This window comes from Sturnira hondurensis, unplaced genomic scaffold (assembly GCF_014824575.4).
Source record: "Sturnira hondurensis isolate 20B ecotype Veracruz unplaced genomic scaffold, ASM1482457v3 Scaffold0024230, whole genome shotgun sequence".
NCBI lineage: Eukaryota > Metazoa > Chordata > Mammalia > Chiroptera > Phyllostomidae > Sturnira > Sturnira hondurensis.
In genome coordinates this window covers 545,695-559,483 of record NW_028096861.1, presented here as the reverse complement: position 1 = coordinate 559,483, position 13,789 = coordinate 545,695, and the positions used below count along the sequence as shown (strand labels likewise).

General features: G+C 38.2%; 1 protein-coding gene across 1 annotated transcript in view; it reads right to left on the bottom strand.

Moving 5' to 3' along the window:
- APOOL (apolipoprotein O like) overlaps positions 1 to 13,579 on the bottom strand; it is a 40,515-nt gene extending 26,936 nt beyond the window's left edge. The window contains exons 1-2 of the mRNA XM_037038338.1: positions 13,473 to 13,579; positions 2,015 to 2,119 (exon numbers count right to left, since the gene is read on the bottom strand). Coding sequence (XP_036894233.1) covers positions 2,015 to 2,119; positions 13,473 to 13,487 — 120 coding nt within the window. The 5' untranslated portion in view covers positions 13,488 to 13,579. The remainder of the gene's footprint in view (positions 1 to 2,014; positions 2,120 to 13,472) is intronic.
- Positions 13,580 to 13,789: the final 210 nt, after the last annotated feature.

The window sequence follows — 13,789 nt, the reverse complement described above, 5'->3', positions numbered from 1 at the left end:
TATCCTGGGCTGCTAATAAAAATTATCGAAACTTTACATTATTATTATTATAATACAGTGCTTAGAACAGTGCCTGACATGCATGCAAGGGGAGCCCTGGAAATAATTTTTGTTTAATTTTATGCATGTCAGTTTGACAATATTTTGATATTTTTCATGCATTCTGACCTATAATTCCATTTCTAGAAATTTATTCTAAGGAAATAGTTATAGATGTACATACAGACTTATGTGGAAAGTACCTTGATAAAGCACTATTACAGTCAACAAATTACTGGGCATATGCTAAATTTTCTACAATTATGCAAGTTGTACATTTGATAATGGTAAATTCATGCAAAAGAATATTTGAGCCAGTAAGAATTATTTCCAATGTCATCCAGTCAGTGGTGGCATCAAGATTCAGATTCAAACCTGTGTGACTCAAGTGTACATTTCTAAGTATATAGACGAATCGTAGTGTGAACTAAAGCTGGAAAAGAAAAACATAGAATGCAGAACCAAATCAGTAATCACAATTGGATAACAACAGGCTTGCATGATAAATTAGATCAACAAGATGAAAGTTAAACAGGCATATATGTACTTGCAGTTGAATCCAAAAAGTCTGTATGCATAAGCACATATTGAGACAAGACGGAGCTTACCAGTAAACCACAGTAAAATGTTTAATAAATTTTAAGAACTGCAAGTTCACTATGTCATGCTCCAAGGTCATAAGCAAGACTGATTGTGAGGCCACAAAACAAAAATACATATAAAAGTGAATGTGGCCTTAGGCAGTTTCTATAGAAATATATTATGTAGAACAGGAGAAGTCAGAGCCTGATTCTACTGAGCAGTGGTCACAATACTTACATCTGAAGAAAATACTAATCATCCTGAATATTTTAGCAGAGAATGATCATGATAATGATGGAACTCAAAGCTATGGACACCTGAAGAGTGGCTAAAGCTACTAATCTACTTATTCAGGAAGCAAAAGTTCTTAAAGTATAACTCACATCTGAAGAGTTGTTTGGTGGAAGAGAGAATTTTTCTGTAAGGTACCAATGCAAGAGATACAAGGTGAATGCTCAGATCTGATTATGACACAGATTTTTCTGACCTAAGGAAGGACCTTAAATTTAATGAGAGCTGCCAGAAAACTCAATGGGCTACCTATCAAAACTCTGGGTTCCTCTATCCAGAGTTTTAATCATGTAGAAGATAAATGACCATTTAGTGGACTTATGGTAGCGGGCATCACAGTAACATGCAGAAGGCTGAACTAGAAAACATCTAAAGTCACTTTCAAAAATGAGATCTTAATGAATTTTTTAAACTGAAGCTTCCAAATATCAGGTGTACCTCTACAGATTTTCAAGAAAGAAAAATGTGACTGCTTAAAAGTACTACGACCCTATATAATTGATTATTCATTGAGAAAAATCACTAATCATTTTTCCTTAGAATTAGGATACTAGAAGTCTGGGTTAAATATAATACAGTGCTTATTTTAAGATACCTTGAAACTATTTCTCACAAACTACAAGATTTGCCTAACAAATATTTCAGACATTCTTGATAAATAGACCTAACAACAACACAATAAAAACTCATTTTATCTTTCACCGCCTGGCTTATTTCGCTCAGCATAATGCTTTCCAGTGAAAGACAAATACCATATGATATCACAGTTAACAGGAATCTAAACAACAAAACAAACAAGCAAGCAAAATATGACCAATGACACTCAAATACGGAACAGGCTGACAGGGTCCAGAGGGGAGAGGGGAGAGAATCACAGGAGAAAATGGGATGGACTCACATGAACATGTATAAAGGACATATGGACAATAACTAAAGTGGGGGGCGGAAATGGGAGGGAGGTGGGGAGCACTGGGGGGCAGGGCTGGGAATATAAGACAGAAAACTGTACTTGAACAAGAATAAAATAAAAATAAAAATTAAAAAACTCGTTTTATCATATTTACATTATTAAAATATTCACAAACATTTGTAAGCAAATTACCTGCTCTGGTTTCACTAGCTGCTTTTTGGATTCCTCTTCTTTGGCTGCGTGCACACTTATAGATGCAAACGTCAGACCTGCAGGGGTGGTTGTCAGCTTTGCCATCTGAGAAAGACGTATCAAAAAGAATTTAAAATAAAAAGTTCCCCATCCTCCACTTCCCAATAAATGTTTGGGGGCATTCGAGGAACACTACGGCTTTCACTTAAACTTATTAAAAATGCAAGTATTACAAATCACTTCTTCAGGGGTGGGGGCTGGGTGGAGTTGGGCAACATCTGTAACAGCATCAATAAGAAAAACACGGTCACCCAAAGTAGGAAAAAAAACCCACAATTTTATGATATAAACCTAAACTTCTCTTCTCATACTAGATAGAGTTATTTTTACCAACTAGTTAACTGCCTACTTCACATGTAATACAGCAATATAATAATTACCAGGAAGAAGTGAATATAAGATTTGGAGGAGAAAGTAGGATTGATTGATCCTGGTACTCACTCAGTCCACAAACACGGACTGAGCAATTACTATATCCCAGGCCCTGGTGTCAGGACTTAGGATACTTCACAGAATAAAACAATGATTTTTGCCCTCGTGGAGGTGACATTCTAGTGGATCAGGGAGAGGCAATAAACACAATGAAAAAAATATATGGTATCTTACAAAATTGATAAATACTACAAAGGAACTAAACAGTGATTTTGAAGTACTGAGTGAATGAGGTTAAATCTTGAAATACAAATGCAAACTATTTATTTATTTTTAAGATTTTATTTATTTATTTTCAGAGAGAGAAACATTAATGTATGGTTGCCTCTCACAAGCTCCCTACTGGGGACCTGGCCTGCAACCCAGGCATGAGCCCAGATTGGGAATCGAACCACTACCCCTCCCTTGGTTCATAGGCCCATGCTCAATTCACTGAGCCATACCAGCCAGTGCTCAAATGTACACAATTTATAAAAATAATTTCCTACACTACAAATTCTTGGCCCCTAACTTTCCCAATGCATTCCTTTTTCCCCTGTTTCATGCTTAGTGTAAGGCCAAAGTGGCCTGTTTTGCATATATCTTGATTTGAATTAAAAATCAGGAAAATTACTGGCTCTAAGAAGTATTTCAGTGTTTATTCAAGTACCAAAGTAATCCCCAAAGATTATCTATTCAACAGACCAAATGAAATGCTGCTTTCCAGGGAATATACATTGTAAGAGTTTGATTCTCTGGAGGAGAAAGGTGGCTAAAATCTAAGAACACCCGGAGGGAAGAGGTCTCCTTTGCTTACATACAAGTGTGACCATATAGAACTGGAAGAAACGCTGGCCAAAGAATTCTAAATATTCTCTAATAATGTCTTTATTTCATTTCTGACACATTTTTCAATATTTTTGAGCAGAGCAAGGAAAGCTACAGGAATCATTTAAGCAATTTCCTGTTTAAAATATGCAGGGTAAAATGAAGACTCAATACTAATCAGAGGATGTGTTTCCTGTTTCTCCCTTCTCAAGCCTCTCTCTAGTACAGATTAGCATCAGAGAATGATTTCTCTAGGCATGACTTCCCCAAATTCACTACTTTTGATTTCTCATACACAGTAGGTATTCACTAATGAAATAACAAGATTTCCACGCCATATCTACATCAGGTGTCAATAAAAAACACATTAAAACGATGCCAGCAAGAATGCTCCCCCATGTGCCTGAGATACTCTGATACTAAAGCTCTGAAGTGATTATATGAAGGATGCCAATTCTTACATTTAAAAGCTATTTATAAAGCCCCTGATTTGCCCTTCCTCCTAGATATAATAAAAATACTTTTCAAGTATATTAATACCTGAAAATTTTTCAGCATGCCCAAGTCCTCAGAGCATAATCATCTTACTTTGATTAATGAAATAAATAATAAGTGTAGACTATAAAATAAATTCATAGACACTGCTTGAAAATTATGATCTAGTGCTCCAGAGTCTTGCTTGACTAAATGAACTGGAGCCTAAAACGATTAACATAGCTCAAAAAACTCAGCAGCACAGGGTTCATTCACTTTGATGGGGTTTTTTTCCTGATACATTTGTTTTTAACTTAAATGTATTGGGGTGGCATTGGTTACTAAAATTTTAGAGGTTTCAGGTGTACATTTCTATTACACATGATCTGTATATTGCATTGTGTGCCCACCACCCAAAGTCAAGTCTTCTGTCACCATGTATTTGACCCCTTTATCCTATAGTACCCGCTTCTCTCCTCTCTGCTAACAGCATGTTGTTGTCTGAGTCCAGGAGTTTTTGTTTGTTTCTTTATTTGTTACTTTCAACTATCCCACATGAGTGAAATCATTTGGTTACTGACTTTGAGTATAATATTTGCTTAGCATAATATTCTCAAGGTCTATCCATGTTGTTGCAAATGGCAGTATTTTGTGTTTTCCTATGGCTGAGTAGTATTTTATTGTATACAACATGTACCACATCTACTTTATCCAATCCTCTATCAAAGGACACTTTGGTTGCTCATATAACCTTCCTGGACTGAACCACAAAGAACTGCAAAATCTGTGTAGAAAGATCAACAGTGAGGAAATTGAAACAAGCACCAAAACCCCTTTCAAAAGTAAAAGTGCAGGAACAGATGGCTTCACTAGTGAATTCTAGCAAACATTCTAAGGAGATTTGATACCTATCCTTCTCAAAGTCTTCCAAACATTTGAAGGGGCAATACTTCCTAACACATGTTATGAGATCAATGAGACCAGCATAACACTGATACCAAAACCTGGCAAGGATCACACACAAAAAAGAAAACTACAGACCGATGTCTCTGATAAAAACAGATGCAAAAACCCTAAACTAAATACTAGCAAATCAAATACAACAATACACTAAATAAATACATAACAATCAAGTGGGGTTCATTCCAGGGGCACGAGGATGGCACAACATACACAAAGAGAACAATGTAATACATCACATTAACAAAAAAAGAATAAATACCGTATGATCTTATCAACATGCAGAAAAGATAAAAGATACAACACCCATTTATGATTAAAACAGTCTATAAGCCTGGGCTGGTGTGGCTCAGTGAATTGACTTCCGGCCTGTGAATCAAAGGGTCGTCGTTTGATTCCTAGTCAGGGCACATGCCTGGGTTGCAGGCCTGGTCCCCAGTAGGAGATGTGTGAGAGGCAACCACACATTGATGGTTCTCTCCCTGTCTTTCTCCCTTCCTCCCCCTCTCTCTAAAAAAAAAATAAAATCTTTAAAAAAGCAATCAATAAAATGGGTATAAAAGGAAAGTACCTCCACAGGGTAAAGGCTATATATGGCGAATCCTCAGCCAATATCATACTCAACGGTGCCTAACTGAATGCTTTTCCTCTAAGATCAGGAATGAGACAGGGATGCCCACTCTCACCACTGTTATTCAGCATAGTGCTGGGAGTCCTAGCCAGAGCAACCAGGCAAGACAAAAAAATAAAAGATATCCAAAGTTGGGTATGAAGTTGGGTATGAAGATGTAAAATTTTCACTTTTTAAAAGCACATGACATGATTCTTTTATTTTTTTGGTCCTTACCCACGGACATGCTTATTGAATTTAGAGAGACAGGCAGGGGAGAAAGACAGAAAGAAACATTTTCTTTTCCACACAGACAGAAACATTAATGTAAGAAAGAAACATCAACTGGTTGCCTCTCATATGTGGGTCTGCCTGGGGATTAAAGCTGCAACCTAGGTATGTGCCCTGACCAGGTATTGAACCTGCAACCTTTTGGTGTCAGGACAACTCTCTAATCAACTGAGCCACCCAGCCAGCTGGACATGATTCTTTAAATAGAAAACTCTCTAATTACTCCACCAGAAAAATATTAGAAACAAACAAATAAATACGGCAAAGAAGCAGGATACAAAATTAAATATACAGACTTAATGCAATCCTCACTAAAAGGCCAATGACTGCCCTGGCTGATGTAGCTCAGTGGACTGAGCACTGGCCTGTGAAGCGAAGGGTCGCTGGTTTGATTCCCAGTCAGGGCCCACGCCTGGGTTGCAGGCCAGGTCCCCAGTAGGGGACACATGAGAGGCAACCACACTTTGATGTTTCTCTCCCACTCTTTCTCCTTCTCATCCGCTCTCTCTAAAAATGAATAAATAAAATATTAAAAATAAATAAATAAATGCCAATGACGTTTTTAAAAGAAATAGTATCAAAACTTGTCAGATACATGTTATTCTCCCTTACACTTCCCTCAATCCCCCCTTCTGGCAATCACCACACTGTTGTCCGTATCTGTGACATTTTTCTCTATTTTTGCTTTTTAGTCAATCCCTCCACCCACACCTATCCATCAACCCCACCCCCCACCCTGTCCTGGACAGACAGCTGTTAGCCTGCTCAATATCTACGAGTCTGTCTCTATTGTGCTTGTTAGTTTTGTTCATTAGGTTCCACATATGAGTGAGATCATATGCTATTAGTCTCTGACTGGCTGACTTCATATAGCATAATGCTCTCCAAGTCCATCCATACTGTCGCAAAGGGTGTTTCCTTCTTTTGGATGGCCATGTAGTATTCCATTGTAAAAATGCCCCATAGTTTTTATCCACTCAGCTACTCCTGGATACTTGGGCTGCTTCCATATCTTGATGATTGTATAGAACACCGCAATAAACATAGGGGTACTTATGTTCTTTCAAATTAGTGTTTTGGGTTCCTTTGGATGTATTCCCAGAAGTGGGATTGCTGGGTTGAAAGGCAGACCTATTTATGATTTTTTGAGGTATCTCCATACTGCTTTCCACAGTGGCTGCACTAGTCTGCATCCCACCAACAGCACAAAAGGGTTCCCCTTTCTCCACATCCTCTCTAGCACTGGTTGTTTGTTAATTTATTGAGCATAGTGATTCTGACGGGTATGTGATAGCTCACTGTGGTTGTAATTTGCATTTCTCTGATGGTTTTTTCATATGTCTATTAGCCATTTGCATATCCTCTTTGGAGAAGTGTCTATTCAGGACTTTTGCCCACTTTTTAAATTTTTTCTAAATTTATTTTTAGAGAGAGGGGAAGGGAAGGAGAAAGAGTGGGAGAGAAACATCCATGTGTGGATGCCTCTCCTGCGCCCCCTACTGGGGACCTGGCCAGCACTCCAGGCATGTGCCCTGACTGGGAATCAAACTGGAGACCCTTTGCTTCACAGGCCAGTGCTCAATCCACTGAGCTACACCAGCCAGGGCCTTTGCCCACTTTTTAACTGAATTTTTTGGGGGTGTTTAGTTGTGTTAAATTCTTTATAAATTTTTGATATTAATCCCTTATAAGATACATTGTTGGCAAATATAAGTGGGTTGTCTTTCTATTTTGTTGATTTTTTCCTTTGGTGGGAAAAAAACTTTTTAGTTTGATGTAGTCCCATTTATTTATTTTTTCTTTTGTTTCCCTTGCCTGAAGAGATAGATTAGAAAAAATACTGCTATGACAAATGTCTGAGATTTTACTGCCTATGTTTTCTCCTGCACCTTTCATGAGTTTGAGTTCAACATTTAAATATTTAATCCACTCGGAATTTATTTTTGTGTATGGTGTGAGAAGGTGAAGTTCAGCATCACTAGCCATCAGAGAGATGCAAATAAAACCACAATGAGATACCACTTCACACCAGTCAGAACGGCCATCATAATCAAATCAACAAACAACAAGGGCTGGAGAGGATGTGGAGAAAAGGGAACCCTAGTGCACTGTTGGTGGGATTGCAGATTGGTGCAGCCACTGTGGAAAACAGTATGGAATTTCCTCAGTAAACTGTAAATGGGACTACCTTTTGACCCAGCAATTCCACTGCTGGGATTATACCCAAAGAATCCTGAAACACCAATCCAAAAGAACCTATGCACCTCAATGTTCATAGCAGCACCATTTACAATAGCCAAGTGCTGGAAGCAACCTAAGTGCCCATCAATAAATGAGTGGATCAAGAAACTATGGTACATTTACACAATGGAATTCTACACAGCAGAGGGAAAGAAGTTGCTTCTCCCCTTTGCACCAGCATGGATGGAACTGGAGAGCATTATGCTGAGTGAAATAAGCCAGGTGGTGAGGGACAAATACCACATGATCTCATCTTTAAGTAGAACATAATCAACAAAAGGAAAAAAGCAAACAAAATACAACCAGAGACATTGAAATTAAGAACAATCTAACAACAGCCAGAGGGGAGGGGGGAGGGGGGAGGGGGTAGTGGGGAGGAGGGGTGTTAGGAACTACTACAAAGAACACATGGACAAAACCAAGGGGGAGGGTGGAAGCAAGGGAGAGAGGTAGGTTTGGCTGGGGTGGAGGAAGTGGTGGAGGTGAAATGCAGATAACTGTAATTGAGCAACAATAAAGTAATTTTTAAAAAGGAAAAAATTGCTTTAAATAGAAAAAAGATTTCTGTGGTTATTTGGCATCTTCTGTGGTTCCATATCAATTTTTGGAATATTTATTCTAGTCCTGGGAAACATAACATTGGTATCTTGATAGGAATTGTGTTGAATATATAAATTACTTTGTGTGTTATGGGAATTTTAATGATATTAATCCTTCTTATCCATGAACACAGTATAGGCTCCCACTTATTTGTACCTTCTTCAAGTTCTTATAATTTTCCAAGTACAGGTTTTACACCCTTTGTTAAATTTATTGCCTAGTTATTTCAATGTTTTTGAAGCATATGCGAATGGGATTATTTCCTTAATTTCCCTTCCTGATAGATTATTATTGGTGTATAAAAATGCAACTGATTTCTGGATATTTATTTTATATCCTGCTAGTTTATTAAATTAACTTATCAGTTCTTGTAGTTTTTTGATGGAATCTTTAGACTTCTCTATAAAGAGTATCATGCCACCTGAAATTAATGAGAGTTTTATGTCTTTTTTCAATTTGAATGCCTTCTAGTTCTTCTTCTTGTCTGATTACTGTGGCTACAACACTAGTACTACATTAAGTAAGAGAGGTAAAACTGGACATTCTTTTCTTATTCCAAATCTTAAGGGAAACACTTGTAGTTTTTGCCTATTGAGTAAGTTGTTGGCTCTGGGGTTGTTTTATATGGCCTTTATTATGTTGACATATGTTCCCTGTACTGCTTTGTTGCTCAGAATTTTTATCAAAAATTGTTGATGGATATTATCAAATACTTTCTCTGTATCTATTGATATGATCATGTGGTTTTTATCCTTAATTTTATTTATGTGGTGTATCACATTTATTGATTTGTGGATATTGTGCCAACCTAGTATCCCTGGAATAAATCCTAGTTGATCATGGTGTACAATCTTTTTAATGTATTCCTGGATCTGGTTTTCTAATATTTTGTTGAGGATTTTAGTATCTAATTTCATCAAGAATATTGGCCTATAATTTTGTTTGTTTGTAGTGCCTTTATTGGTTTACAATTCAGATAATGGTGGCCTTATAAAATGAGCTGGGGAATCTTCCCTATTCTTGATTTTTTTGGAATAGTTTGAGAAGGGTAAGCATTAGGTCTTCTTTGAACATTTGGTAAAATTCACCTGTGAACCCATTCAGTCCAGGATTTTTATTTGTTGTGAGTTTTTTAATTATTGTTTCAATTTCACTAGCTTTAATATGTCTATTCAGATTCTCCGATTCTTCCTGATTTAGTTTTGGAAGATTGTATGTTTCTAAGAATTTAACCATTTCATCCAGGTTGTCCAGCAAAGATCTTCAGATTTGTATGAAACCACAAAAGACCCTGAATAGCCCAAACAATCCTGGGAAAAAAGGAAGCTGGGGGCACCACACTGTCTTGACTTCAAATTATATTACAAAGTGATGACAATCACAGCAGCATGGTGTTCGCAGAAAAACAGACACACAGACCAATGGAACCAAATTGAGAGCCCAGAAATAAACCCACGTTTATGGGCAAACAGTTTTCGACAAAGGAGCCAAAATGAAGAAAAGAAAGCCTCTTTAGTAAATGGTGCTATGAAAATTGGAAAGCCACAGGCACAAGAATGAAACTAGATTACAGATTGCCCCCATGTCCAAAAATTAAAATCAAAATGAATCAAAGACTGATACATAAGACATGAAACATTATACTACATAGAGGAAAACATAGGTACTAAGTTTGTGGGCCTTGTCCTTAGAGAGCATTTTATGAATGACTCCAAATGCAAAGGCAATAAACACAAAAATAAATGAGTGGGGCTATATCAAAGTAAAACACTCCTACACAGTGAAAGAAACTGCCAACAAACAAAAGGCAACCAACCAAACAGGAGATGATATTTGCAAACAACAGCTCTGGTAAGGCATAATCTCCAAAATATATAAAGAATCTATAGAACTCAACACCGAACAAATAAACAGTACAATTAAAAATGGGCAGAGAACCCGAACAGACATTTCTCCCAAGAGGAGATACAAATGGCCAATAGATACATGAAACGATTAGCAAACTATAGCTCTGCACTAAGTCTAGGCTGGACTCTGGGCTAAAAAATTGTTTTTAATATTTAAATACTTGTAAAAACAAGAATAAACAATTAAAAAGGAACATGTGACTTTATGTGCCCTGCAAAGTCCAAAATATTTACTATCTGGCCCTATAGAAAAAAGTGCCAACTCTTGATTTAGAAAATCAAATCAGATATTTAACAAGTATCAGATTTGATACCATCAGAACATGGCATCAAATACACAGTGACAGAAGGAGTCTAGGTAGTGAGCATACAATAAAAATGTCCTATTACGAAGCTGTACATGTGAAATTCATATAATGATATTAACCAGTGTTACCTATTAAATTTCATACGAGAAAATTCTAGTGTAATCTAGTAAGACAATAAAAAAGCCAGCAGAAGAGATTAGCACAGTACTTGTTCCTCAAGGGTAATTGTGTATCAGTGTTCCACCATCATACCTGTTCAACAAGCTCTTGTATTTCAAGCTGTATGTAAATTTTCTCAGAGTTACCTAGCAGCCTTCAAGAACCATCTCTACCTTACTCTTTGTATTGAACTCTGGGGTTTCGAAGTTAACACAGACCATCCTTTGGGTACCACGGCTCGCAGATGCTTCCTCAAGCCTAAGTCCCATGATCTGGACTCAGATCACGCGATTTCAGATGCAGGTATACTGCACAGTACTGTGTGGGAAAGTTACTCAAGCTTTGTAAACCTCAGTTTCCGTATGTGTAAGATGTTGATAATAATGGTACCTGCTCACAGGGCCATTATGTAACATAAATGAGAAAACTCAAAAGGATATTTTCTAAGCCTAAGTTTTTCCATATGTAAAATGAGGATACTATCCATTTCTTAGGGTCACCAAGAGAATTAAACTGAAGTAAGATATGTAAAGCAGCTGGCCAAAGTAGGTGATAAATCAATGCCAGTCTTCCACCCCTTATTGTTTTCTTAACCCCGGACAATCTAGGCTCTCTGGGTATCATTTTAGTTCAATCTGTTTATCTCACTGTAGCTCCCATTAGCATTATAAGTGTGGGCAATTTCCTTACATTTTCTAAACCTTCATTTTTCATTTGTAAACTGATCATGCACCCAAAATGTAAAGTTGTCTTGAGAATTAAGTAAAATAGCATATGTAAAGAACTTAAACACAGCACCTGGCTTTGTGGCAAGCATGTGGCACATGGCTGCTGATAGTGACTTACTACTGGCAAATCAAAGGAGTGTCCAACTCTCCTTCTCCAGGCTTCAGTGACAAGATAGTGTTCTGGTTTGCTCCTGAGGCAAGCCACTTACCTTGCTGTAAATGAGAGTTATTTGTGTTACATGTTGCATCTTCACTGTTTAATTTAATGTCTTTTATCTTCATTGTCTGGTAGTTATTTATCTGGAATTTATTGAGTACCTGATATAAGTTATACTTGTGTTATGTACTAAGGATGGAAACAATGTTATAATTGGTGTCCTCAAGTAGCTTATAGTCTAGAATGGTTGAACAGACAAGTAAATCATCTATTACTTGCAACGTGGTAAATTGTATGGTAAGAGTATGTCCAGGGTCTTCTAGGAGCACAAAGTAAAGTTACTTAAATTAGATTTAAGAGGTTCAGGATACTATGTTGTTTTTTTTTTTTTTTACTCTGTGTATTAATTTCATAGTGGGGAAGAGAGACAGATAGATGGACATTGATTTGTTGTTCCACTTAGTTATGCATTCACTGCTTACTTGTTGAATGTGCCCTGACCAGGGAACTGAACCTGCAACCTTGTTGTAGCACGATGCTCCAACCAACTGAGCTATCTGGCCAGGACCTAGGGTACTATGTTGAAAAGGCATTTTGTGGTTAGTATATGTATAGGCAACATAACTTTACCTGTTAAATGAACCATGAACAGGAGCTATGTATGTAAGGATGGGAAATAGCACTTCAGGGCCAGAGAAAGTGAAGGAGAAAGGGCCCAGAGTATAAATGTTAGGAGAGTTCCTCAGAAACAGGACATGGAGTTGTAAATCCGGGGCAGGATGTTCTAAACACAGGAGTTTGATGTGACACTAAATGGCAGATAATGTGCTAATAACAGTTTTTATATAGGAGAGGGGCATAATCAGATCTGTGTATTAAGTACTAGTGTGGCACTGCACGGGAAAATAGACTGCTTGGGAGTCAAGCTGCAGATAGTGACTCCAGTTAAAAAGGTACATTGTTACAGCAAGAACTGCAGAAATGGAGTGAGAAGGGCGAATCAGGACGGATACGGAAGCAATCCAAAACCTGAATGAACGGAATTACTCACAGTTGTATCCCCTGAAAGCAGTGTATTTAACAACTAAAATCCCGTGTTATATGTAGCTATTTGGCGCCTACTGTTATTGAACTCTACTTAGGCAAGTGCAGCTAGCAGCCAGCGTAGTCACTTCCTGTATACAAACTGCTAAAGTAACTCAAAACCAAAAGGCTTGCTATTCCAATCCGCAGTTGAATGACAGAATGCAAAACCCGTGAACTGCAGAGACACTGTAGGACGTGTCTATCTTGGTGTATTTCAACCGAAATAAAGTTTGAACAAAGTCCTTCAAAGGGTCATGAGGCCCGGTCCTGCACACCCAGACAGATGCTCAGGACACTCTTCTCTCTCAGTTCAACACTTAGACGTCTGCTGCCACTTGCCGCCCAGTCCAGCATTTTCACCCAGCGGTTCCCACTCTGCATTGTGTCGCTGTGCAAACAGTCAGTCGTAGGGAATTCAAGAGAGACTACAATCCCAGCCTGAGAAAACTGTTAACGGGAGACGGGGATGTGTCCAGGTTTCAAACAGTCAAGATTCCCTGGCCTTGCTGTCACACGCTCACAGCCAGCCCGCCGACTGCTGTGGGTTTCTTTCTGGCAGTTTGGAAGCTCCCTTCCATAGATACTAGAATGCTATCGGCCCCTTGAAAAAGTAAGCAAGCTTTTCCCCCTCAACTTACCCTTACAGCCGCCATGTCTGTGACCCTCTCCACCAAAGTTTTCGTACGGAGAGCAAAGAGGGACAAAAGAGTCCCAAATAGCTCCGCTCACTATAGCTCCGCCTGGTTACGCCCTCTGTTTGCTGGCTCCCCCTCCTTCTCCGCCCTCCTACAGCTTCTTGGGGAAGCCGCTACATAGTGTTATCAACCGTCTTCTGGAGAAAGGGCTCGTCCTTTTGGTTGGCTGTCTCTACTCCCTATAAAGCCTTCCAAAATATTCCCTATAGTCCAGTTGAAAGTTACTTTGCTTGGTGCAGAATATTTCATTATTTTCGTTG